Genomic DNA, 23,458 nt, shown 5'->3' with positions numbered 1-23,458 from the left:
GGAAGTGGAAGGAACCACTCGGGAAGACGAGGAGGGGGGCACGAGAGCGCCGCGTCTTCATTGAGGAACCGACGCGGTGAACATGGAGTTCCATGTGCGTCTTATGTAAAGAGAGCGACGGGCACTGCAGCCAATGGACGCACGGCGCTCGCAGGCCGCGCCCGCCGGCATGCAAATAAGGAGGCACGGCGGCCAATGGAGGGCGCCGAGGGCGGGCAAGGCGCGCGCGGTCACGTTTTCCACTATGTGACAGCGGCGAGTCAGCGGCAGCAGCAGAGGCGAGCGGCGCTGCGGACTACGCGCTGCTCTGGTGGCTGCTGCAACCGGTGCGGCGTCGGCGGACAGACGCGCGGACGGACCGGCGGACAGACGAGGGAGGACGCGGCTCCGCGGTGAGTGCGCGGCGGGCCGCACGCGCCAGGTTGAGGCGTGGACAGCAGTCTGGCCGCCCGGCTTGCTGGTTACGTAACTGCCCGGGCCGGCTCGGGCCTCAGGCAGGCGGGTCTGGGTCCCGGCGGGCGGGCTCCGGGCGACGGCGGCGGTTCCTCCAGGCTAGTGAGGCGCGACCCGAGAGCTTCCGGGGCCCTTTGACTCCTCCTCGGCTTGAAATCCGCCCGGGGATGGGTACTGTTATCCCCATTTTGCAGATCAAGAAACTGAGGTTTGGAAGGGTTAGGCAACTTGATTATGGTCACAGCGCTACTCAGTGACTCCCACACCAGACTGACTTTCTCTAGACGATTTTTAAAAAATGACTCCTCCCTCCCCCAAAGGGGAGAGAATAGGGGAAGGCCAAGGGCAGCCAAGGGTCAGTGCAACTGTCCCTGGAACATGGAAGGCCCCTTGGGGAACTGGCTTCCTGCTCTGAGGCCAGAGAGCCAAGTCTCCAGCGGGGGCAGGGCCACTGGTGGGCGCTGGTCTAGGAGGGATAGTCCATGGGTCCCCTGGAGTGCCTGAGCAGAGATAAGAAAGCCTAGGAAGGAACCCTGCGGACAGGGAGGCCCCATGCGATGTTCACCCCCTATGCCCACCTTGCATCTCCCTGTACTTATTCTCTCTCCCCGGGTAGGGTAGGAAGGGGAGTCCCACTTTGTGGTACAGCAATCACACCATCCTTCTGGGATGTCCCTTGGTGTCCCTTGGCTGCCAAGCCTGGGACATGGACCAGGGGGCGGGTGGCATAAACCTTCCAGGAAGGCCAGGGTAAGGGATGACAACTCGGTTGCCATGGTTTCTATCACCCACACAAAAGAAACCAGTTTGGGAAGCTGATTCATACTTACAGAGCAACGGAGCCAGAAAGTACTCTGGAAATCATCCAGGGTAACCCCTTGACTTGACAGATGAGATAACTGAGGCCCGGATACCTGCTGGGCATACATCATGGCAGGACCTGACCCGGGCTCTGGGTGTCTGCAGGGTCTTTCCGTCTGAGGTTCTATGAAGCCTGAATTTGGGTGCTGAATCCTGAGTGGGCTGGAATCTGGGGGAGGGGCCTCAGGTCCCCCCAATGTTAAGAACCCCAGCACCATGGCAGAGCCCCCATGAGTACCTCTCTCACCTCCCCCATCCGACACAGCAGGGCCACTGGCTTCTCCCTGACTGCAAAGGACAGATGCCGCCCTTACAGCCACCCAGGGTTTCTGGTCCCAGGCAGGGTTTGGCTGAGAAGGGAACAGGATTTGACCTGAAGGCTTTAAATGGTAACTGAGTTTTTAAAAACAAGGTTGATCACTTTTTATAAGGCGCATGAGTATGACGGACAGAAGGACTGCTTATTTTTAAGTGGAAGCTCCGTGATATGCCATCCCAGGGTTGGTGCTGTGGGTGTTCACAGTTATCTGTCGCTGTCGTCTGAGTGTGACTGGTGCAGAGCTAACACAGCCCTGGCTTTCTGTGGCGGTTGGGTGCTGAGTGGGGATGGGGAGCCCTGCCGCCAGCTCCCCCTCTGGGCCTCAGTTTCCTCATCTGTGCAGACGGGCTCAGATTAAACGGTCTTCCAGGTCTGTTTCAATTCCACATAAGGGCACCTGGTGAGGCACGTCCCCTGTGAGGCACGTCTGCCTGCTTAGAAAGAGATAGGAAAGGTTCCTTTCATTTGTACTATTGCTCATGCACGCATGTAACTTGCAGAAGAACTCTGGTGGGCACGCCTCTGTTTTTAAATGATGATGTAACTGCACTGGGCTGCAAAAACCAGACTGTCCGGTCACTGAGGGTCTGGCAGGACCTCTGAGCAGTTAATCAAAAGAAAGAGTGACGTTGAAAACTATCGTCTTCAGCAACACTGACTAGAAACACGTAACCCCAAAGCTATGCACACGCTCTGTGCCCCTCCCTGTGGAAAGCTGGCCCCTGCGGACCCTCAGGGGGCAGGAAGGTCCGGACAGGGGCCTCTGTCAACTCTTTATGCTCGTTGTATGCACATCTGTAATGAGTTTGTTACTGTATTTCCAAGTCTAGAACAAATCAGCAGTAAGTGAACAGATGAGCAGTCACGGGTCACGGTGGGGGTCATGGCTGCTGGCAATTCTACAGGCGGAGTGGGCTCCAGCCCTCGCAGGCCTTGAAGGTTCCTAGAGCTCTGCCTGGGGTGATGAGCGGAGTAAGAACAGCTCGGGGTTCACAGGCACCCAGAGTAGTTCATGAGCTGAACTCTGAAGCCAGGAAGCCAGCGTTTTTGCATTATTGTTTTAAATCTGTGCGGCTGCATATTTGAGGTGTTAAAAGGCAGAGCTGAGACTATGGGAAGGGGTCTTAGCGAGGCTGAGACATGCCTCTCCCCAGCCTCCTTCCTTCCATATTTGGACAGCCACGGTCACATTTTCCTCAGTTACCCAGTTGCCATGGAGAGCACAGTGTTTATTTAGCAGGACAAACATTTTCTCCAGATTACAGCAAGCTGGCCTCGGGGACTTGGCTCCTACCGGGAAGAAGCATCGTGCTATAATATCTGGGGTTGTAAAATACTGCCGGCTTGTGGACGCTGAGTACAGGCTATGAGATCTGTTATATAAAGTGCAAAGGCAGGCGGAATTAACCAGGCAGTGAGAAGTCACACAGTGGTGACGGAGGTGGTAGCAGCTGGGAGGGCCACCAGGTGCCTCCGGGACACTGCCAGCTTTCCACCTCCGGATCCCGGTGCTGGGGGCATGGGTGCTCAGTTTGTAGACACGCATCAAGCCTTGGCCTTACGATTTGGGACTTTTCTACATGGAATTTACAGTATACTTCAGTTTCAAAAAATGGATCGCCTTAAGGGATTGAACCATACTCTGATTTCTGACTTTCAGAGAGAAATGTGCTTCCCTGGTAGGCTCAAAGGTACTGAGTAAGAGAAGGCTTTACCAGTCCTGCTGGTGGCAGTGGAGGGTGGCACTGGGGCTCAGGCTATGCTCCACCCCCCCTTTTTTTGACTATATATTATGGAAACTCTGAATATAGGTGAAAGGAGAGAGGATAGTGTAATGAACCCCCGTGAATCCATGGGCCAGCATCAAGAGGGTCAGCTCCGGGCCCCTCTCCATTCGCCCCCATTTCCTCCCCCTCCCGTATTATTGTGAAGCCCATCCCAGACTATGACCTCATCGCGGGCTGCACTTTCTAAACGCTCTCTGTCTGGTGGAGGCAGTCCTTGCTACCAAAGGTGTGGTCAGATGACCAGAGGCAGGACCCAAACTTAGCTCCTTTCCTTCTGTCTGACCGTTCTCTGGGGACACAGGCATGTGCCGACACTGAGGGGGCAGCAGCGGGGCCTCCCGGGACCGGCGTGCCAGCTCATGCCCAGAGGCGTGCCCCAGCTTCCCTGGCAGCCCCTTTCAGCCCACTGTCCTTTCCTTCCCGGGGCCCCTGCTGCCCTAGGCTATGAGCACCGCCCCCCCAGGGATGGAAACCCAGGTTTCCCGGGGGCTCCCCAGGGCCTGGCAGTGCTGGCAGAGCAGATGTTCTGTAAACATTTGTGGAAAGCAGGAGGCAAAGTCTGCTTTGACAGGCACGGTGGTTTTGCCAACTAGAAAATATGAGGTCAGTCCGTTAGAGTTGTCAGTGCTGAGCAGCGCATTTTCTGGAATAATGAAGTTTTGGGTGATTTGATTTGGTTTTTTGTTTCACACTTCTGCCATGCTTGCCCGACCCTCTTTGCAAAATGATTCTCTTCCACCTAAGGTCATCCTGTGACTCCTGCTCCATGAAGCCCACTCAGACAGGCTCCCAGGGGCCGGGCGGTAAAAGCCAGGAGCTCCTGTGAGGGGCTAAGTGAAGCCCCTGGGCATGCAGGGAGGCAAAACCTCCTTCCTGGGCTGGGGCGCCAGCTGAGCTCTTAGTCCTTAAATACAAGCCAGTGACAGCTCTCTTGGCAATGAGATATCTCCTTCAAAACAACACAAAACAAAAGACTTCTGTTACTGTGCTGTGTTCCTGCAGCAATTGGCAGTGATGATAAAAGGTACCCTGTGTTGGACCTGACTGCATTCAACACCTTGCACAGGCTGCGTCATCTCACCCTCCCAGCAGCCAATAGGAGGCAGGCGCTGCTGGTGCCTCACCTGACAGACGAAGAAACAAGGCCCGGGCGGCTTGGGGATGTGCCGCGGGGCCCACTGATGCCCCCGCCATCCGGTGGCTGCTCACTTGAGCACTCAGCCCTCATAATTCACTCAGCAGAAAGGACCAGCTGCTTCTCTGGGGAGGGCTGTAGGGGGACTTGGGTAGTGTTCAGGGAGGTGAGGGGGCGGGAATGAGAGAATGTCCTCGGCACCATGGGCAGTCCCCTGGCAACTCTACTGAACCATAGCAAGAGCCCCCTAAGAGGTATGGCTTCCACCTTGCCCCACTCTGCGAGCCCGTTAAAGGGTGAGTCAAATCTTGCACAGAACCCTCCGGCAGTTCCCCGACTCACCTGACTCACCGAGAATAAAGCCAGCGTTCTGGCTCTGCCCCTGTGAGGTGCAGATCTGGCTCTGACTTCATGTCGCCCTCCTACCTCGCCTTGCCCTCTCTGCTCCAGACTCGTCCATCTTCTTCAAACGCCCTGCCTCAGGGCCTTTGCACTTGCTGTCCCTGCCTAGACGATTCTTCCTCCAGCATGCACCTGGCCCACTCTCACTTGGCTCAGTCTGTCTTAATTTGGGTTCTTTTAAAGGCAGAGTTTGGGCAGAGGCTTACACTTTCCTGGGAGGGGCAATCCCCAGCAGCAAGAGTTAGAGAAAGGGAAATGAGAATGAGAAGGCTGGGATGCACGCACAAGACGACATCCTAATGATGATGCCCTGCTTCAGACACCCAGCGGGTCGCTTGGCCCCTTGAGACCTCATCAGGAAGACTATCAAAAAGGAAAGAAAAAGAAGGAAGGAAGGACTGAGAGAAAAGCTTCAGAACAGTCCATTCGAGGGACGGATGGAAAGGGGACTTACCCTCTGGCCCTTTCCTCTCTCCTGTCCCCCGTGGCCAATTACTCCCAGGGATTATGATCTCCCTCAGGTCCAGTTGCCTCACCAGGCCCTTTGGCAGCAGTTGGGGAAGCAAGGGCCCACCCCATGGTGTGGCACTTCATCCAAGGCCACACATGGCTGGCAGAGCCAGAGAATCCTGGTGGCCTCAGGTGTGAAGACAGGAGGACCACGTGCGTGTGTGCCCAGCAGCGGCTGGAGAGGAGCAAGTGGCTGCCAGGCTGGGGAGAGTGAGGCAGAAGGGTTCTGAATCAGCACCACGGACAGGGGTGCGGGTTTGAGGTCAACTATCACCTGTCACCTACACATGGGCCTTCCCTGGCCACGCTCCCTAAAACGTCGCACGGCCCCTCCCACACACCTCCCCAGCCCTGCTCTGCCCCCTTCTCCTCAGCACGCAGCATGAATCTCTTACTGTGCCATTCCCTTAGGCGATGGTGTTTTCCTAGGGGAATGGAAGCTCCATGAGGACAGGAAGCGTGTCTGTCCTGTTCTCTGCCATAAGGCCAGCCCTCAGCGCTGCACACAGCAAGAGCGAGTTAGTCGATGGAAGACAGTGTGTAGAACGGTGCCGGCACATTCCAGTGTGAGCCCTACGAAAGGGGCTTGCTCGCTCATGTCCTAGCAGCTTCCCACACCAATGTCTGTCTGGCCTCCCTGTTTTTAATGGGTGCATAGTGCCCCTAGTGCAGATGTCCCGGTTTCTGTGCCTTCAACAGCAGGTGCCAGGCCTGTGGTTACAGCAGGGAACCACTCAAAGCTCCAACACATCTGTGGAACCTGGTGGTGTCAGTGCCGTGGAGGAGAGTAAGCCGGCGGGAATGTGGAGATGGCAGGGGCAAGATCGTGCTGTTTGCACATGAGGCACTGTGGGCACCAGGGAGCAGCAGGACCACGTGCCTGAGGAGCGGTGTCTGGCCCGAGGGCCCGCCCCGGCAGGAGGTGACAGGAGGCCGCCAGGAGGCCTTGTCCTGAGCCAGGGGAGAGGGGGTCTCGCTGGTGGCCCGGTGGACTGCAGCCAGGGCCGGGTGAGGCAGGGGCCAGGTTGGAAGTTGAGGCTGGAGGCTGGCGCCTGGCCAGGGCAGCCATAGTGGACGAGGTGCCCTGGCCAGGGTGCCCACAGCCTCCCTGCTGATGAGGGAGTTTGTACATCGTGCGTCCTTCTCGGCGTGGAAGTCGCCTGTTCTTCATCTTTGGTCTCCCTCTTCCCAAAAGTGGCACTTGCGTTTTTTTCATTGAATTAGCTAGAACTTGTTTAAAAAGACCCAACAGTAGATGTGCCTGTTTTGTTTCTGCTTTCATTGGAACGTGCCCCTGTTGCAGGTTCTCTGTGATTTGGGATATTGATAAGCGGCAGCTGTCTCTCAGCATGATGAGCACGTGTCCTCCGCCTGAGGTCTCCCTTTGACCATGACCTTCTCCTCTCGGAGTGATGTGTCGGCTGTATCTTCTGAAAACTAAATATGCAGCAGAGCTGTCCAAGACTAGCATGGCTTTCCACCCTTTCTGGTAACCTGTTTGTTTTTCCTGTTTGGATGCAGGTAGAATTTTCTTTTTCCTCGAAAACATCATTTTTAATCAGACGCAGCTAGGCCTGGACACACTTCACATCATTTTGCCTGGTATTCAAGGAGTCTTTTAATGGCCAGAGCCAATCTCTCTTCAGCCAGGATGGTTTCCTTCACATGCATCTTTCTGTTTCATTGCTGTGGTGTCTTTCTCAGAAAGAGCTACGATCCACAGGTGGTAAAACGGGGCTTCACTGTCAGCCTCCCGCCCTGAAGCCATCCTCTTCATTACTGACTCTGAACATTGTCTTCCTGGTTTTCTGTTCTCCCGCGGTGTTGTCGGCTCAGTCTGTGGCTCTGGCTCATCTGCGTTCCTTTTTGGTTGCCTCTTGATTGTCACCTGAGGTACAGAGGAGGTGCGGTCCTAAAGTTGCTCCTTTCACTGCCGTGGAGCTTGTGCCCACCTTGTCTTTGTTGCAGGCTTTTCAAAAGCTACATGTCTTGTCTGTTTATTGGTTCATGAATGAGACAAGATCTAATTAGACCTGCTGTTCTCCAAAGAGTGATGTGGTTGGATTCTCCATGGGTCCCTGTCTTCAAGGGACCTAGTGCTGTCACCTGCCACTGTGTGGCCTCGGGCAAGACACCTACCTGTTTTCTCATCCATGGAACCCAGAAGGGTGTTCTACATGCAGTATAAACAGGGACCCCGAGGATTACGTGAAATGGCATGTGACAGGCCCTTGGCAGTGTCTGTGGCAGCTGTCAATCATCAACCAGAGCCCAACGGGCCAGCATCTGGCCGTTGAGCACATGGAAGCTGAGGGGCACATTCTGCCTTCTGGGGACACCCCCTTCCTGGAAGGCCCACTGCTTGGGCCCTCTAGGTCTTCCCTCCCTGCTCAGTGGCCTAGGCTGGGTCCCCTTGCCCTCGGAAGTCAGGAGGAGAGGGAAGCTGGGTTCCTGCCCACAGCCGCAGGGTGTGTGGTCCCACTGGTTTCAGTAGCCCTCTCCTCCTGCCCTCCTGGCTAGGCCCAGGGCAAAAAGCTTCTCCCACCCCTACCTGGCAGCTGCCAGGCTACACAGCTTTTGTTTCCCTAACCTTGACCTTGCCCGTTCATGCTGTACCTTCTTCAGACACTCTTCTGGTTTGACTGGGCGTCTGCTTCCTGCTGGGTCCCCAAGGCAGACACCTTCCTGGGTCGTCCTTTCACCCTGTGGCATCTCAGCTTCCCTGTCCTCAGGCTTCTGGTCAAACCCCTCCCACCCACACATGCACTGCCTTGGCTCATCCCCTCATTTTGTCTTCCAGGGTTAGTGCAGAAGCCTGTGGCTGGCCTGGCTCTAATGTCAGCCCCCCCACCCACCTGCCCCGCAGCACCAAAGTTAAAGTTTCCGTCCCGTGCGGCAGTGCAGAGCTGTCCAGCTGCAAACTGAGTTAGATCAGCCTGGGGTTTACAATGCTCAGGGGTTCCTAGTCATTTCCCGGATAAACAGATAGGTGTGAACTCCTTGCTGGCCTCCCTCACCCCTGCACCCCACCCACAACCACTTTAGTGGGTGCTGGAACTGCCTACAGTGCCTGGAACCCTGTGTGCCCTCCCTGTTCTGCCCTCTTCACAGGGTAACCCCGCTCCCCACAGCCTCATCTCTCCCCAAAGTCTCCCCCTACCTACAGTCCATTTCAGTGTCTCCCTTGCCCATAGCCTGGTTTTGGGGTCTCTTCCTGTCCACAGTGTGGTTTCGAGGCTTCCCCTTGCCCACAGCATGGTTTCTGGGTCAACTGTAACTTGTGATGGCCAAGATTTCTGCACCCCACTGCTCCCCCACATCACAGGGGAGGTTTATAAGATGCAGGGTCCAGGCCCTGCCGGCCACTCAGTGGGAATGTGTGTTTCCCCAAGCTCCCCGGTTGGGCTGTGTTCCCCGACCCTTCTCACCTTCTGACTAGGCTGTCAGGGCTGTGGCTGCCGGATTCTGCTGCCTTCCTAGTTCAGGGCAGGCAACAGCTCAGCGAATAAGAAAGAAAAAGAATGCCCACGAGTGACCCTGACGACACCCGCTCATTTAGCGGAATGTGGAGAAAGATGCCGGCCACAGGGCATGCGCGTGAGGTAACCACCTGCGCCCCGTGGCTGACGACATTTCTCTCATTTGCCAGCTTCTTTCGGGAGTCAGCATGAACAGATTCGCCGGGTTTGTCCCCAACCCCAGCGGCCCCACCAAGGAGCCCATGGAGCCCACGCCCAGTGGGGCCCCGCTCCAGGAGGATGTCGAGATGAGCAGTGGCTCCAGCGGAAATGAAACCAACGAAAACTGCTCCACAGGGCGGGGCTCCCAGAGCAGCGACTGTGACGACAGCGGCAAGGAGCTGGGCCTGGAGCCGCCGGACGCCCGGCAGAGGTGGGCTCAGTGCTCGGCTGCCCACGGAGCCCCGCGTTGTTTGCTTCCTCAGGGTCTCATTTCCCTTGTCATCGCATTGCTTTTGCTGCCTTTAACTCTCCTAAGATTTTTTAAGATCTTACTTAGAATAACTAAAATTGACTAGGGTCTGTCCTTCCCAGTAACGATGCCACTGTCCTCTTTGAGGATCCGGTTGCCAATAGATCAATAGTGGGTACAGCGAGATCTCAGGAGGCAGACATGTCAGGGAACCCAGCGAGCAGCTGGGTGGTTTGTAGAAATGAACTTGCTGCTTTAGGCTCGGGCCGCATCTCCCAGTACTTAGTTTTCTTGCTCCCTGAAAGTTGTGTGTCCCAGTGTCACCTTACCCTCATGCTTCATGCTGTGCTGTTGTCACCGGCTGGATGGGGCACGTCCATGGAACATAGTATTCTGGTTCCCTTTGCTTTTTCTTTTTTTCGGTTACAGTTGACATCAGGTATTACTTTCTATTAGTTTCAGGTGAACAGCATAGTGGTTAGACGTTTCTATATTTTATGCAGCAACCCACCCCAATGAGTCTAGTAAGTTCTGTCTTGATTTCTTGTTCTTACAGTCCGGACGCCTTTAGCCTGATTATGGCAAAAGCTGACCACAACCCATCTACAAGTGGCTGCAGGTAAGGACAGCTGAACTGAAAGATTTGTTATTGGAGGTTGGGTTTGGTGGGTGAGGTGACTTTTTTCCAGCTTCTCCAAGAACCTGTCACTGTGCAGCTGTCTGCGGTGAGCCCAGCTGCAGCCTTCCACACACGGTCCATCCCCACCGGCTGCTCCGAGCCCCGGTGTTGCTCTGCCTCTGAAGCTTGTCCCACTCGATGTAAGCAGATTTGTCTGCCTCTGAGACATGTTCACGGGGACATTCCTCGCCCTTCTTAGGGATTTGTAACAAATGTATCCTAATTTCCCATCCACATTTTCACATGACGGCTGGAGCAACGCCCAGCTCTCCGCCCTGGGCACATGGGCACTTGGCCATCACAGCAGATACCTAATGTCCATGCCCCTCTGCTCTAAACAGGCCCACGCCCTCAGCAAGGCTCACTGCCCTGCCTTCTCCTACCTCTGGACCCTGCGGTGTGAAGGTCCTTCTGTAAACGCCCTTTCCTTAGAGGTCGTCCTGTGCTCATGACTCACATTCACACCGCACAGCCACTGCTGTCCTCTCTAATCTCCATCACGCCAGCCTTTTCTAAGATGCAGCCCGCTCAGCCAGACTGGGGGTCGGCCAGCAGGCCTGGCTGGGTACAGCCCAGCTCCCTCCCATAGGGGGGCTTCTAACCCGTTCACTTGGGTGAGAGCAGTGGCTCTCAGCCACGGGCGATTCATCTCCCCCAGAAGACAGGTGGCAATGTCTGGGAATGTTTTGGGTTGTCACAAGTGGCGAGGGTACTGCTGGCCTCCAGTGGGTAAGGCCAGGGAGGCTGCCAGCCATCCTGCAGTGCCACCAAGAAGTACGCAGACTGAGGTGTCTTAGTGCCCTGGCTGGGAAACTCAACTAGAGGCACATCCGTTCAGAAAAGGGCAAAGAGAAAAACCACAGAGAAGGCACGGGGAGCTAACGGCTGGTGTCTTGCTTTCACTCCACAGCAGTGAGCAGTCTGCCAAAGCAGATACACACAAAGAACTGGTCAGAACGCTCAAGGAGCTGAAGGTCCACCTCCCCGCAGACAAGAAGGCCAAGGGCAGAGCCAGCACACTGGCGACCTTGAAGTATGCCCTGAGGAGCGTGAAGCAAGTGAAAGGTACGTCCGCTCACAGGCTTCTTCCAACCCATACAAATAAGTTCCATGTCCCCCCACATTGCAGCTTGGACTGTGTTGGCTTTCTCAAACTCAGTCCTGACACAGCAGAAGGAAATGTAGGCGTCTGGTTAATCCGCCATGATTGGAAGCCCCAATTCATTGCACGTTTGCTACTGCACTTGACTTCTCGAGGGAAAAATAAAGCAGGTAGAAAACCAGCTGATAAAAGAAACCCATTTACAATGTAAAACTTTTGTGCTCTGGACTGGGTCAGGTCATGTTCAGGAGTCCAGCATGTCCAGGCTCTGTCCAGAGCGTCAGTGACGTGCCGTGTGAGCAGCTCAGGATGGCACTGAAGCAAAACGTCTCACAGCCCTTAGCTGGGGGCCTGCCCTCCTTTAAAAGGTAATGGGAAGGGATACAAGGGACGGGATCACCGGAGCTCATCCTGAGGGACAGTAGCTTAGAGCTTCTTGGTTCAAGACTTCAGGCCGTTCGTGTCTTGTTTAAATGTGTGAGCTCCATGGGGTGGGCTTTGGGCAGGAAGGCAGGCAGGGCAGAGCACCTCCTTCTGTCACAGGTGCACGGTAAGGGGATCGCCAAAACCTATACCCCACTTCCATCTGTGGGCACGTTTGGATTTTATCATTAGGTGGCAGAATATGACAGAGCTTTTAGCATTGGACAGTGGACTAGCTTTTTGTCTGAGGAGCCATTGCAGAAATCTTCACAAACACTGCAAATTCCAAAATACTCATATCATTGAGTTCAGACGCTTTACATTTTAATCAACTCCAAGCCCCTAAATAGCTTCTAACAGAGTGTAGTTTTCCGTCAGACACCCCCCTCTCCTGGGTCTCAGATAACCACAGCTGCTCTGTCTCCAGGAAGGAAGGAACACACTCTGATTGTGCTGCCAAGCGCCCAGCCTGTTGTGGGCTGGGGCCGGCGCCCTCCTGGGGAGGTTTAGCTGTAGAATGCCATCAGGTGGCCTTGCAGCCTCACCTTTCAGTCTGCTGCTGGGATGGAGGCGAGACCCCTGAGAGTTCCGCAGATTTCCCCAGTGCATCCGAGAAACAGCAGAAATCTGGAGGCAGGTAGCCCTGCGTGCCGTCCTGGGCGTGTGACATGGGGCACTTCGTGGCTTTTTTTTATGACCAAGGAAACCACCAGCTCTTGCACTTGGAGAATTTCTCAGCTGTTTGTGTCTGAGGGCGTGCACGCTGAGACAGAAGAAACGTCAGCATCTCTTAGGGCGGGAGTGTGAGCTACCCCCCTCATTTATGCATTACACACATGGCTGGAATCCCCGTGGACTACACACATTAGAAACATGCGGAAAAATAGAACAATCTTAAAGGCTCAGGTAAAGGTGAGACGGTGGCTTTATATCATTAGTTACTATCTCAAGGCACGGCATACAGTCAGGATGAGGTTTGCCAGTAATAACATGGGTGTGATTATTCTAGTCAAAGCCTTATTTCAAGTACCCTTCACATTTTCTAACATTTGGACAACTTTCCTGGGAAGCTCATCGTTGGTCATCCCACGTGGTCTGGCTGGGAGAGTTTGTGCCAGGCATGGAAGTGTGGGCCCAGCTGTGCGCTGGTTTGCATGACCTTTGGGTGCCCTCTTCAGCCCTCGGGGTGGGGGCTGGCCCCAGCCATGGCTGTGACATCCCAAAGCCATGCTGGACTTTCCAGGATGAGTGGCCCTCATCTTCAGGTTCTGTCCGAACAGTTGGTTCCACATGTTGTTTCTCATGCCTTGTGTCCTTGAGCAGTCAATTCTGTCTGGATGGCGTGTCTGGCCAAGGCCACCAAGAGAGGCAGGTCAGGGGCGGCCACAGCTGTCCTCGTGGAAACACCTGTGTTGTGTCATGATTACTGACCTTGTCGGGAAAGTGAGCGACAGGTAGAGCTCTGTGCCATGTTTTTTAAAAAATGTGTATTCATCATGTAATCAAATGCCTTCTGATTTTCAGTAAGAAAACCAAAACCCTCCAGATTTCTCCTTGTTTTGCTTCATCTTTCTCTGTGAACCGTTCTCTCGGTGTCCCAGGAGGATAGGCCCCACGCCCCTTCTTCCTGAGGAAAGTGAGGGTCAGGACCCCTTCCCCTTGGTCTCTCTGCAGCCAACGAGGAGTATTACCAGCTGCTCATGTCCAGTGAGAACCACACCTGCGGTGTCGACGTGCCCTCCTACACCGTGGACGAGATCGAGAGTGTCACCTCCGAGTTCATCGTGAAGAACGTGGTGAGTGTCGTACACACGTGGAGTCTTCTCCGCGAAGGCATGTGGCTTTCGTCCGGATGAGCTAGCTGATCGCTGTGGCCTTGGCTTTATAGCAGCCGAGTTCCAAGTTTCAGGAACTGAGTTCATACCTTAAAAAAAAAAAAAAGCCTAGAGCCAGTGGTTCAGGAGCAGAGTCATGTTGCAGACGGCTACCGTTTTCTGTGACACTGCCCTCCTCTCCTGGCCACTCCACCCCATCCCTCGCGTGTGTGACAGTGACCTCACCTTGACCGAGCGCAGTGCCAGTGTGGGGTGAGGACACACTGCACACTACCACGTGACTGTTGGTTCACTGTCCAGGGCTTTGTGGGGGTGCAGTGGGCTTTGAACTCGGCTTCGTGAGCCTCCAAAGCTCATGCATTTTTAAGTGACCCATAAAGAAGGCCTTTGGAGGTCTGGGGAAGGGGGTGAGGCATCCATCCCCTGAACCCCAGCTCTCAGTGAGAGCAGACAGCGGGGCAGGCAGAGCTGGCCTGGAGGGCGGGGCTCCGCTCCTTCCCACCGCCTTCCTCCAGGGCCCCCACTGCAGCCTTGAGCTCAGAAGGCCACCCCCCAGGCCAGCAGCATCCCAGGCAGAACCACCCCCCCAGGTACCCCAGTAGAGGGACATGCCCCAGGTGAGAGAGGGAGGAGTGCAAGGCCCCTTCCACCTCCCAAATCAGCCCCACCCAGACACCAGGGGCTCCTTGGCTAAGAAGACTGGACGGACAACACCCATGGGGAATCCACACACATGCGCTCCTTCGGCAGTGAAACCATGTGTGTTTCTTCTTGTCATATCCTGTTTGGACCTCAGTATATATGAGGGGAAAATAGAGTTAATGGGTCAGGGCTGAGGACAGGGGCCCTGGCCCTCTAGCTCCCTGCCCACCCGCCCGCCTGCCCGAGTCTGTGCTCCTTCTGTCCAGTGCCCTCTACCCTGAGGTTCTCCCCTGACCTGTGTGCTTCCTCCCCAGGACATGTTTGCTGCAGCTGTGTCCCTGGTCACTGGGAAAATCCTGTACATCTCCAACCAAGTTGCCTCCATCTTTCATTGTAAGAGGGACACCTTCCATGAGGCCAAGTTCGTGGAGTTCTTGGCGCCCCACGATGTCAGCGTGTTCCACAGCTCGACCACACCTTACAAGCTTCCGCCGTGGAGCGTCTGTAGAGGGGCAGGTGAGGGCCCTACGGTGGTAGCACGGGGCGAGGGGGGTGCTTCCACCTTCCCGGGTGGGCCGGGCTGGGCCCACCTCGCCTCACCCGAGACCAGCACCGCCAACCCACCCAAGGGGCTGTGGCCACCCCCTCTGTCAAAGGCAAAAGAGAAAAAGTTGTTTGTTCAGGTAAATTTAGAGAAAAAATAGTCTCTTCATAGATTTTAGAAAGGGAACCATTTCAGAAGCTTTTAAGAAAGGCATTTTGGAAGGGCAGTTGTTCAGAGAAGCTGGTCTTGCCGTGAGTCCGCAGAATTTGGGAGAGGACCGGGGGCGCAGGCAGGCACCCGCCTCCTGCAGGCGGCAGCATGCTGGGTGGCAGGTGGCAGAGTGACATGGGAGTACATCTCACCCTGGCCAGAGCAGCTCCATGAATGTGGCCAGTTGCACCCTCCCGGGCTCACACCGTGGGCTTTCCAGGCCTGCACTTCAGGCTCAGGTCTGAGCCACGAGCGGCCACTTCCCCAGGCTGCGGGCACATGGGGGTGTCCCCTATCCATCCGGCCTCGTGTCGGGCTTGTCACCCCAGCCCGCCATTCAAATCCCAACAGCCGGGCTACTGCCTTTCTGGTCCCCAGAGCCACAGCTGGGCATGCCTGCCTCTGGCCCCTGCCCATGCCTGCGCTGAAATGCCCCTGGCCCCCCACCTAATTCCAGGGGTGCTGCTAGCTGAGGCCTGGTCCCATCTGTGTCCAGACTTTCCCCGAAGCGCCGCACTCATCAGCCTGACCGCAAGGCTCTTGCAGTTAACTGGCGTGTCCACGTCGTCCTCCTCCAACGTGCCTGGGCAGACCGAGTCTAGAAGCCTTGGTGCTCTCCCCGTGACCAGCGCAGGCTTTGCACATAGTAGGGGCAGGAGGGGACTGGGCCAGCTGACAAGACTCAGCAGAGTCCCAGCATAAGGGACGGAGGGGGAGGGCCCCACAAGCTCGGGCCTTCCTGTGGTTCCTCCATGCTCTCACTGACCAGGGGGCCCGCACAGGCCCCTGTGGAAGCGTCAGCCCTGCCTCAGCCATCTGCCTGCCCCTAGACGAGTGTTCTCTCCTCGTGGGGCTCTGCCTGTTCAGAGCTGGGGTTGACGGCAGAGCAGAAGCACTAAGGAGCCATCTCTGTGAGAGATGAACAGGAAACAGATGGGACGGGGAGTCCCCCAGACAAGCTTGATCTCATTGATAAACTTGCCCAAACGCCAGCCCTAGCCCCCTCACCCACAACCACCGCTCTGTGACAGCTGTACCTCCCTGGCGACAAACAACCTGGGCCCAGAAGTGCACTTCACTGTTGGGTTAACTCACAGAAGTTACAGAGGCATCTTTTGGTTTCAGATACAGAGGCGTCCACTTCCTCCCAGAATTCCAACCTAAGGATGGAATGGTCAGCTCACTGAAGCTTGCAGGGCGTGTTAGGAGAAGGCAGTCAGTGGTAGGTCCCTGCGTGGAAGGGAGACCACTGTGCACATGGGCTCAGCATGACCATCTCCCCTGATGGTCGTGACCAAATGTTTGTGTGAATAAGAAAGAAGGACCAGGTGACTTCTCGGAGGCCTTTCCGGCCAGTCATTTTATATCATTTTCCCTAACTAGTGTGTACTTTTGAGTAGGAGGAAACTTTATGTGAAAAATCAAAGTCCAAGATTTCTTTGAAAAAATTCCTTTATTATGGAAACACCATTCCCTCATCTGTGATGAGGTCACCCAGTTGACCTTGTGTTTTTACTAGATATTTTCAATTTTAAAGTAAGTTAGTATTTTAGCAAAAGGATTGATGTAAGCTTTGAGTTGCTTCTATTAGAACCAAATATCCCCCAAAATATGTAGATTGGAATGTTTAGGGCTTTATATGCATAACATGTGCACATCAGTCTCTGTGTCTTCAGAGGAAAATGGTTGATTAGTAGGTGTGTTTGCGGTAGTGTTGGGTACTGCCTCAGACACGTGAGACTTCTGCACTGGTCACGTGTGCACCGCACGCGTGAGCTGTATCCCCCGGTAGTCAGAGCTATGATAAGGGATCTCTGGGTGCTCTGCTTCGTGCCTGGGTGTGTTGGCATCACACCTGCCTCTGCATGCGCCGCTTCTGTGCAGGAGAAATACAGGGTGCTGTCTGTATTTGGTTGTCTAACTGGATGGGTGTCCTTCGGGCTTTCTCTTTTAGATTCTTTCACTCAAGAATGCATGGAGGAGAAGTCATTCTTCTGCCGTGTCAGGTAAGCCCAGTTACTGGTTTTCCTAAATTGGGAACGGCACAGACATTTCGTCGTAGGCACCTTGTGTGAAGCGGGGAGGCTCAGAGTGCTCCCCACCAGTCCCTGCTCCCCTCTAGGCAGGAAGGGCTGTGAGCCTGCCTGAGCCCCGTTCTTTGGGGCGAGAGGCTCTGCAGGAGGGCCCCTGCGACGCAGTGTGCGTATTCCTAAAAAGTGTATGCAAGCACATTGTCACAGCTACGTTTTAAGTATGTGCAAGGGCTTGAAACAGCGTGGTCAGGTGGAGTCATTTAACAGTCCTCGTGGAGAAGGGCGGCCTGAGGGACCTGGCCTAGCCATCTGTCACCTGGGAAACAGGCCCCAGGGCCTTACCTGGGGAAGTACATACCCCGGGGCCTGTGAGGACCCCAAAACACATGCAGCCTTTAGGTAGAGTATACGCTTTTCCGGGGAAACCCCATAGCTTTCCCAACAGGTAGTTCCCTGAAACAGAGGGACCAGTTGAGCATCCAGCTGCAGTGTCAAGAGTGACCCTGGGCCAGACAGCGGTGCCTTCAGAAGCTGGGGCTAGGACCCCACTGTTGGAGTAGTATCCCTTTCCCCAGTTAAAATGCAAACTGCTCTAGAGAGGTCTCAGAAGCCCTCCCACTGCTCAGGGCTGGTGACTCTGTGACTTACCCTTTACTGTCACCGGAGAGCTGAGGGAGGGGACAGAGGAGCAGGGCCGTGGGCATCTGTACAACAAACGAAAGGGCTGCTGGGACGTGAGCACCAGCTGTGGCGGAGGGGGAACCACCCATGAGGACAAGCTCTTCTGTGAGAATCCCAACCTCTAACCACGCCCTCCTCTGCAGTGTCGGGAAGAACCACGAGAACGAGGTCCGCTACCACCCGTTCCGCATGACGCCTTACCTGGTGAAGGTGCCGGGCCAGCAGGGTGCCGAGAGCCAGCTGTGCTGCGTGCTGCTAGCAGAGAGAGTGCACTCGGGCTATGAAGGTAACAGCTAGGCCCAGGCCAGGCACAGGCTCTGGCGGGTCCCTCACTACTGCCTGGGTTCAGACACAACGTCTGTAAGGTTGACAGCAGCCCAGCCTGTCCCCCAGCCTTGGGCAGAGTGTCCATCTCCCTGGAGAGGGCAGGCACAGCCACCTTTGTCTCCTGGCCCTCCCTGGAGCCCCTGCCACACCCCCTTCTCATGCAGTTAGTAGGAGTGTGTCCCGGCATCTCTCACCCACACCCAGGCCATCACTGTGACTCCGGGTACCTTTCCCCTCCCCTGGCCACTGCCCACCGTCCACGTGGTGAGAAGAGCCCTGACAGTCCAGGGCCCAGGACCCGCCCAGCCTTATGCACCCCCAGGCCTCAGCCCCAGTAGGCCCCTCGGAAGTGCTCAGAACCCCAAACCACCTGCACCCCTAAGAAATAAAGTGCGGGGCATTCCGCCCTCCCCGCCTTGGCCCATCCTCCCTCCTCTTGGATCTCCTGCCCTCCCCACACATACCCCCATCTTCCCTCCCACTAGTCCCTCACACTCCCCTCTCCCCCTCTGCCTGTAGCAATGCAGTCGTCACGCAGGCACTTCTCACCAGGTACCCCCTCCGGGTCCTGCCAGCTCCTCAGGCCACCCTCCCCCTCAGGAAAACCCCAAATCTGGGCTCTTCCCTTGAAGCCCAAAGGGCCCATGGCACTTTGCCCCCCTAATGGCATCCTCCGAGCCACCCTCCTACTAAACTGCCTTGTGACCCAGTCCCCGTACTGGCCAGCAGGTCCTCACCGTGGCAGCTCCGCCAGTCACATGATTTCAGAATTCTGTGACAGCAGGCGCCACCGTAACTGCTGAGCCGCCAGGGTCCAGTCTAGTCCATGTTCAATTATATTTACCATCTTCTGTCAGTGGGTAGTGATGGCTTTTTTCAAAAAGGCACTTGTTTTAAATAATTGAAATGTTTTAGGTATTTGGCTTTCTTTCAAATAGTCAGCGGGTTCCTGCATAGAGGATATTCTCTTCCAAATAGTCCATAAAGATTTAGCGGGTTACTTAGATTTCAGCAGGTTATTCCCCCAAATGAGGAGAGTCCTTCAAGAATGAAACATTTTGGAATTTTGAATGTTTTGTCCATGAATTTGGAAATTGAGGAAAATTCTGGATGTAGGACTTCCTCTATGCAAATGGCCTTTGCCCCCCTTAGAAACCCAGGTCCCAGTGCAGTGACATCTGTGGGCAAGTGTGAACCCCAGTAACTAACTCGTGTTTGAAAAAGCGTTTGTTCAGCTCATCACGTTGGCTGTCACAAGTGAAGACTCCTGACATCACACGTGGGTCTGTAAACGTGGATGCCTAGCTTTCTAGACTAAAACTGGTCCACGGAGCTGAGAAGCTGGCTGGTGATCCTGGGACCAATGTGCGCTCTGCTCCCTTTGTGACGGGCTGTTGTTCAGAGCTTTTTAACTTTTCTAGGCTCCCCTCACTGAAGACACATGGTGTCTCTAGTGGTTGTAATGTAACCACATTAAGGATGCGTTTCTCAGAATCAAGAGTGTGCAACATTCTCTTCTTTTAGCCCCTCGAATTCCTCCTGAAAAGAGAATTTTTACGACGACACACACACCAAATTGTTTGTTCCAGGACGTGGACGAAAGGTAAGCCTCACGGCACTGTCCCCACCGCCACACACGCCTCACGCGTAGTTTGTCTTGGAACCGATTTGCATCCTCTGTTGTCATTGTCTCGGTCGTTCCTCCGTAACTAAGTCAAGCTCAGTGCACGTTCGTGCTTATTGAAGCTGTTGAGGAAAAGCTAAGCCTGCATGTTATGTGTGATAGTCAGCGAAGTGTGGAACCATATTTAGGCAATGAGATAATTATGGCATTACACTAGAAACCTGCAACATGAACACGGAATGGGCCTCTGGGCAGCTGGGAATCTTTCCCGCTGAGCCTGTCTTCATGGGCCTGTTTAAACTCGTTTCAAAAACTGGGTACATGAGTAAAGAAGGGTACAACTGGGGACAGTGTGCCTGAAGCTGGAGACGCCGTTGGCAGGTTCCCAGCAGAGGTGCACCGCCAGCTGCGTGCCACAGGGAGCTGTCACCTCCATTCCTCTGTCCAGCACCCCTTCCTGGGTGCCCCACCCAGGGTGCTGCAGCTGGGGGAGCATGAGTTCTGAGTGGGTTCTAGGTTAGCGGGCGTTGGGCCAGGGCCCCAGGGTGCCTCCCCCAGCCCCTCCTGCACTGATACGTGAAGGCCGGACATGCTCCAGGCTGCGGGCAGTGGTTGGGAGAAGTCTGCTCAGAGGACACGGTGAGGGGTGGACACGGAGCGCCAGCCAGTATGCTGCGCTTTTCTGTGGAGAGTCAGGTCGTCCCCACGTCCCACTGCCCAAGTCTGGCCTGAGACACCAGGTGCCTACCCCTGGGTGCAGGCCACCGGGCCTCCTGGGGAAGTTCTGCTCTCAGGCGGCCAGGGATTAGCAGCCTCCAGCCGAACAACCGAGAAACAGTTTCAAGGTGCAGGCTCCTGGCCCTGCCCAGCCCTGCCCAGCCAGGATCTCTGAGGGTGAGGCCTGGGCGCACTTGTGAGGCAATCTCAGGGTAATTCCGATTCCTCCAAAGGTCTCAGAACTCCTGTTAGCCACCCGCCCCAGGAGTCTACTCACCCGTGTGTGGAGTGGGGACGGAGGCAGGGGAGAGGTTGGGGAGCAGGTGCATGTGGCCTTGAGGGCCCACAGTCTGCACAGCCCTCCCTAGCAAAGCCTCCCTTCCCCCTCCTCCTTCCCGGCCTCCTCCTGACCTTGAGCTGGGAGGGCGCCAGGAACATTCTGTACATCCTGCCAAAGACGAAAGCAGGCCCAAAGAGAGTGTGCCTCCAATAAGTAGGAGGAAATCAGAGTGACGCTGGGTGTACGAGAAAGTTCCACACCTGGGGAACAGGAAGCTTGGCTCTCAGACTCAAAAGAGAGTGTCCTTCCACACACCAGGAAACTAAGCAGAAGGCTGAGACGTAGCTCAGAGAGGGAGAGGGGCCCGGTCTGTAGAGGGGACAGGATATAGCAGGGTCAGGACACCACAGAGCGGAAAGGACACAACAGGGGAAAGGACACCACAGGGTACAGGACACCACAGAGGGGATGACACCACAGAAGGGACAGAACACAGAGGGGGACAGGACACCACAGAGAGGAAAGGACACCACAGGGGACAGGATACCACAAAGGGGACAGGACACCACAGGGGACAGGACACAGCAGAGGCCGAGGGAGCACTGCAGAAGTTTGACACAAAACATTCTCTTGGAAAACTAACAGCTCAGAGAAGACCAGTGGGCACAGAGGGCAGGTCCCCTGCCAGGGACAGCGATAGCCAGGAGAGCCACAGCAAATGTAACTAGACACAGTGGCCAACGTGATAGGAGAAGGCAAACCTCTTCCACTGGAAAAGATACAGACAGGATTTCCAGGTCCAGGCAAAACTTGTTTAAGAAAAAGCGATGCCAGCCCACCTCTGGCCAAACTTAGGAACGACACAAAAAAAGAAAAAGATTTTAAAAGAAAAATAAAAACATTCATGATTTGTTCTTTCAGGAAATCAGACAAAGCTAAAGCACCAGCCTGTGTTGGGTAGGCCCTTGCAGGACCTTGTTTTGGTACCACAGCCCCGTGGAGGTGTCCAGCCGCCCGCTGGGGGCTGTTCTCTGGACTGTGTCTAGCGCACGTATAGGGCTGAGCTGGGCACCAGCTGCCGTGGTGACCCCTGTGTGTGTTTGCCTTGCAGGGCGGTCCCCCTCCTGGGCTACCTACCTCAGGACCTGATTGAAAGCCCCGTGCTTCTGCAGCTTCACCCCAGCGACAGACCCCTGATGCTCGCCATCCACAAAAAGAGTAGGTCCCCTTGTCATGGTCAACCCTGCAGGCTCTGGCACAAGCTGGTGTGCGCCTGGGGCTTCTCCCTAGGTCAGCACTCAGCAAAGCGGGGCCGGGTCAGCTCACAACGGATGGGTGACGGGTGCCACACCTCCTGCCTGAGTCCTGGCTCTGTCAGTGGGTTCCTTTGTGGCCCGACTGGCATCTCGTTCTTACTGTTGGCTTCCCCAGCTGGTGGGTGGAGGGAGACAGGTTCAGCTATGGTGGGGAAGGTGGTGACCAGGCTGGGGTAGTGGACAGCACGAGTGCCCCACGCCCATCCACACAGACATGTGTGACACTTGGAGAGGACCAGTCAAAGCTGGCAGAGATGAGTCATGAATGTGTAATCACACGGCCAGAAGCAACCCCTTGTTGCAATTTAAAGCAAAGCAGAGATTGAAAGCGGTGGCCCAGAACAGGGGTCGGTGGCTCTTACGTGTTCCAAGCACGCCGACCTCAAAGGCGTCTTGGCCCGGCCTTTCTCCTCCCGGTCCCCGGGCCACTTCTCCGCCCTGACCTCTGCCTTCCCTCTCCTAGTCGTGCAGTCCGGCGGGCAGCCCTTCGACTATTCGCCCCTCCGGTTCCGTGCCCGCAACGGGGAGTACATCACGCTGGATACCAGCTGGTCCAGCTTCATCAACCCCTGGAGCAGGAAGATCTCCTTCATCATCGGGCGGCACAGAGTCAGGATGTAAGTGCCCCCGGGCCCGGGCAGGGCAGGGCCTCGCTCCCCCACCGCAGATGGCATGGGGCACCTGGGAGACCAGGGCCCAAGTCACCTCGCCACACCTGGGGTCACCCACCCCCTGCCCCCAGCCGGGAGGGACCTGGTTGAGGCCTTATAGTGAGCAGGCAGGGGCAGCCTGGGGGCTACAGGGAGGAAGTGGGTCCCTGCAGGGGTGGGCAGTGGCCCGACTGACAGACAAATGCAAACCACGCAGGGGCCCTTTGAACGAGGACGTGTTCTCCACTCAGCCGTGCACAGAGGAGAAGGCCATGCAGCCCTGCGTTCAGGAGCTCACAGAGCAGATTCACCGGCTGCTGCTGCAGGTGGGTGCCCCACCCCAAGCAGCCTGAGCGCTGCCCTGAGTCCTGGGGTCACCACCCCTCCTGCCCGTCTCACTCCGCCCTGCACCCTGGTGCCTGTACTCTGTTCCACCTGCGTGGGCCACTTTGGGCAAAGTCTATGCCAGACCCCAGACAGTCGGGCACACCTACGGCTTTCCCAGTTTGCGGCAGACCCAGCCTTGCACTTTTGGGGTGTCTGCCTCTGAGCTACAGCCCTGGGCTAGCAGCTGAAGGACATGCCCTGACCCCTGTGCCCCAACTTGGGCCTCAGAGTTTCCTGTAACCATGGCTCCCCACAGTGCCAGCCCCACATGTGGCTTCCCACAGGTGGACAAGGGTCATTCCGTCCACCTGCTAGCACCAAGGGGGCCTTGAAAACCCCTGTCCCTGGTGCTTGGGGACCTAGTACTCAAGAAAAATCAGTGTGAGCACAGGGAACCCTGTGGTCTAGCAGCTTTCTGCTTCCCGGTCCCCACACTGGTGAAGCTGTAATGCATCAGGTGTAGTTTCTAAAATCCCTCAATAGACCTGAGATGGCCCGCATGGTGTGAGCAGAGGGGCCGTTGAAAGACCTCTTAGTGGGGTCTCCCCAGGGACTAGTGTCCAGGTAGAGGCTGGGAGCCTCATCCTGGTCCTCGCGCGGTGCCCTGGGCG

The 23,458-nt window shown here is 55.8% G+C and overlaps 1 protein-coding gene across 1 annotated transcript in view; it reads left to right on the top strand.

Annotated features, from left to right (window-relative positions):
* The first annotated feature begins 250 nt into the window (after positions 1-250).
* PER2 (period circadian regulator 2) overlaps positions 251-23,458 on the top strand; it is a 38,319-nt gene continuing 15,111 nt past the window's right edge. The window contains exons 1-12 of the mRNA XM_019740944.2: positions 251-392; positions 9,117-9,358; positions 9,954-10,016; positions 10,987-11,141; positions 13,276-13,397; positions 14,393-14,594; positions 16,787-16,838; positions 17,690-17,832; positions 19,398-19,476; positions 21,606-21,712; positions 22,274-22,427; positions 22,678-22,786. Coding sequence (XP_019596503.2) covers positions 9,135-9,358; positions 9,954-10,016; positions 10,987-11,141; positions 13,276-13,397; positions 14,393-14,594; positions 16,787-16,838; positions 17,690-17,832; positions 19,398-19,476; positions 21,606-21,712; positions 22,274-22,427; positions 22,678-22,786 — 1,410 coding nt within the window. The 5' untranslated portion in view covers positions 251-392; positions 9,117-9,134. The remainder of the gene's footprint in view (positions 393-9,116; positions 9,359-9,953; positions 10,017-10,986; positions 11,142-13,275; positions 13,398-14,392; positions 14,595-16,786; positions 16,839-17,689; positions 17,833-19,397; positions 19,477-21,605; positions 21,713-22,273; positions 22,428-22,677; positions 22,787-23,458) is intronic.

This window comes from Rhinolophus sinicus, linkage group LG01 (assembly GCF_036562045.2).
Source record: "Rhinolophus sinicus isolate RSC01 linkage group LG01, ASM3656204v1, whole genome shotgun sequence".
NCBI classification, from domain to species: domain Eukaryota; kingdom Metazoa; phylum Chordata; class Mammalia; order Chiroptera; family Rhinolophidae; genus Rhinolophus; species Rhinolophus sinicus.
Note: the sequence above shows the minus strand (reverse complement) of the source record. Positions and strands in the feature narration are given on the sequence as shown.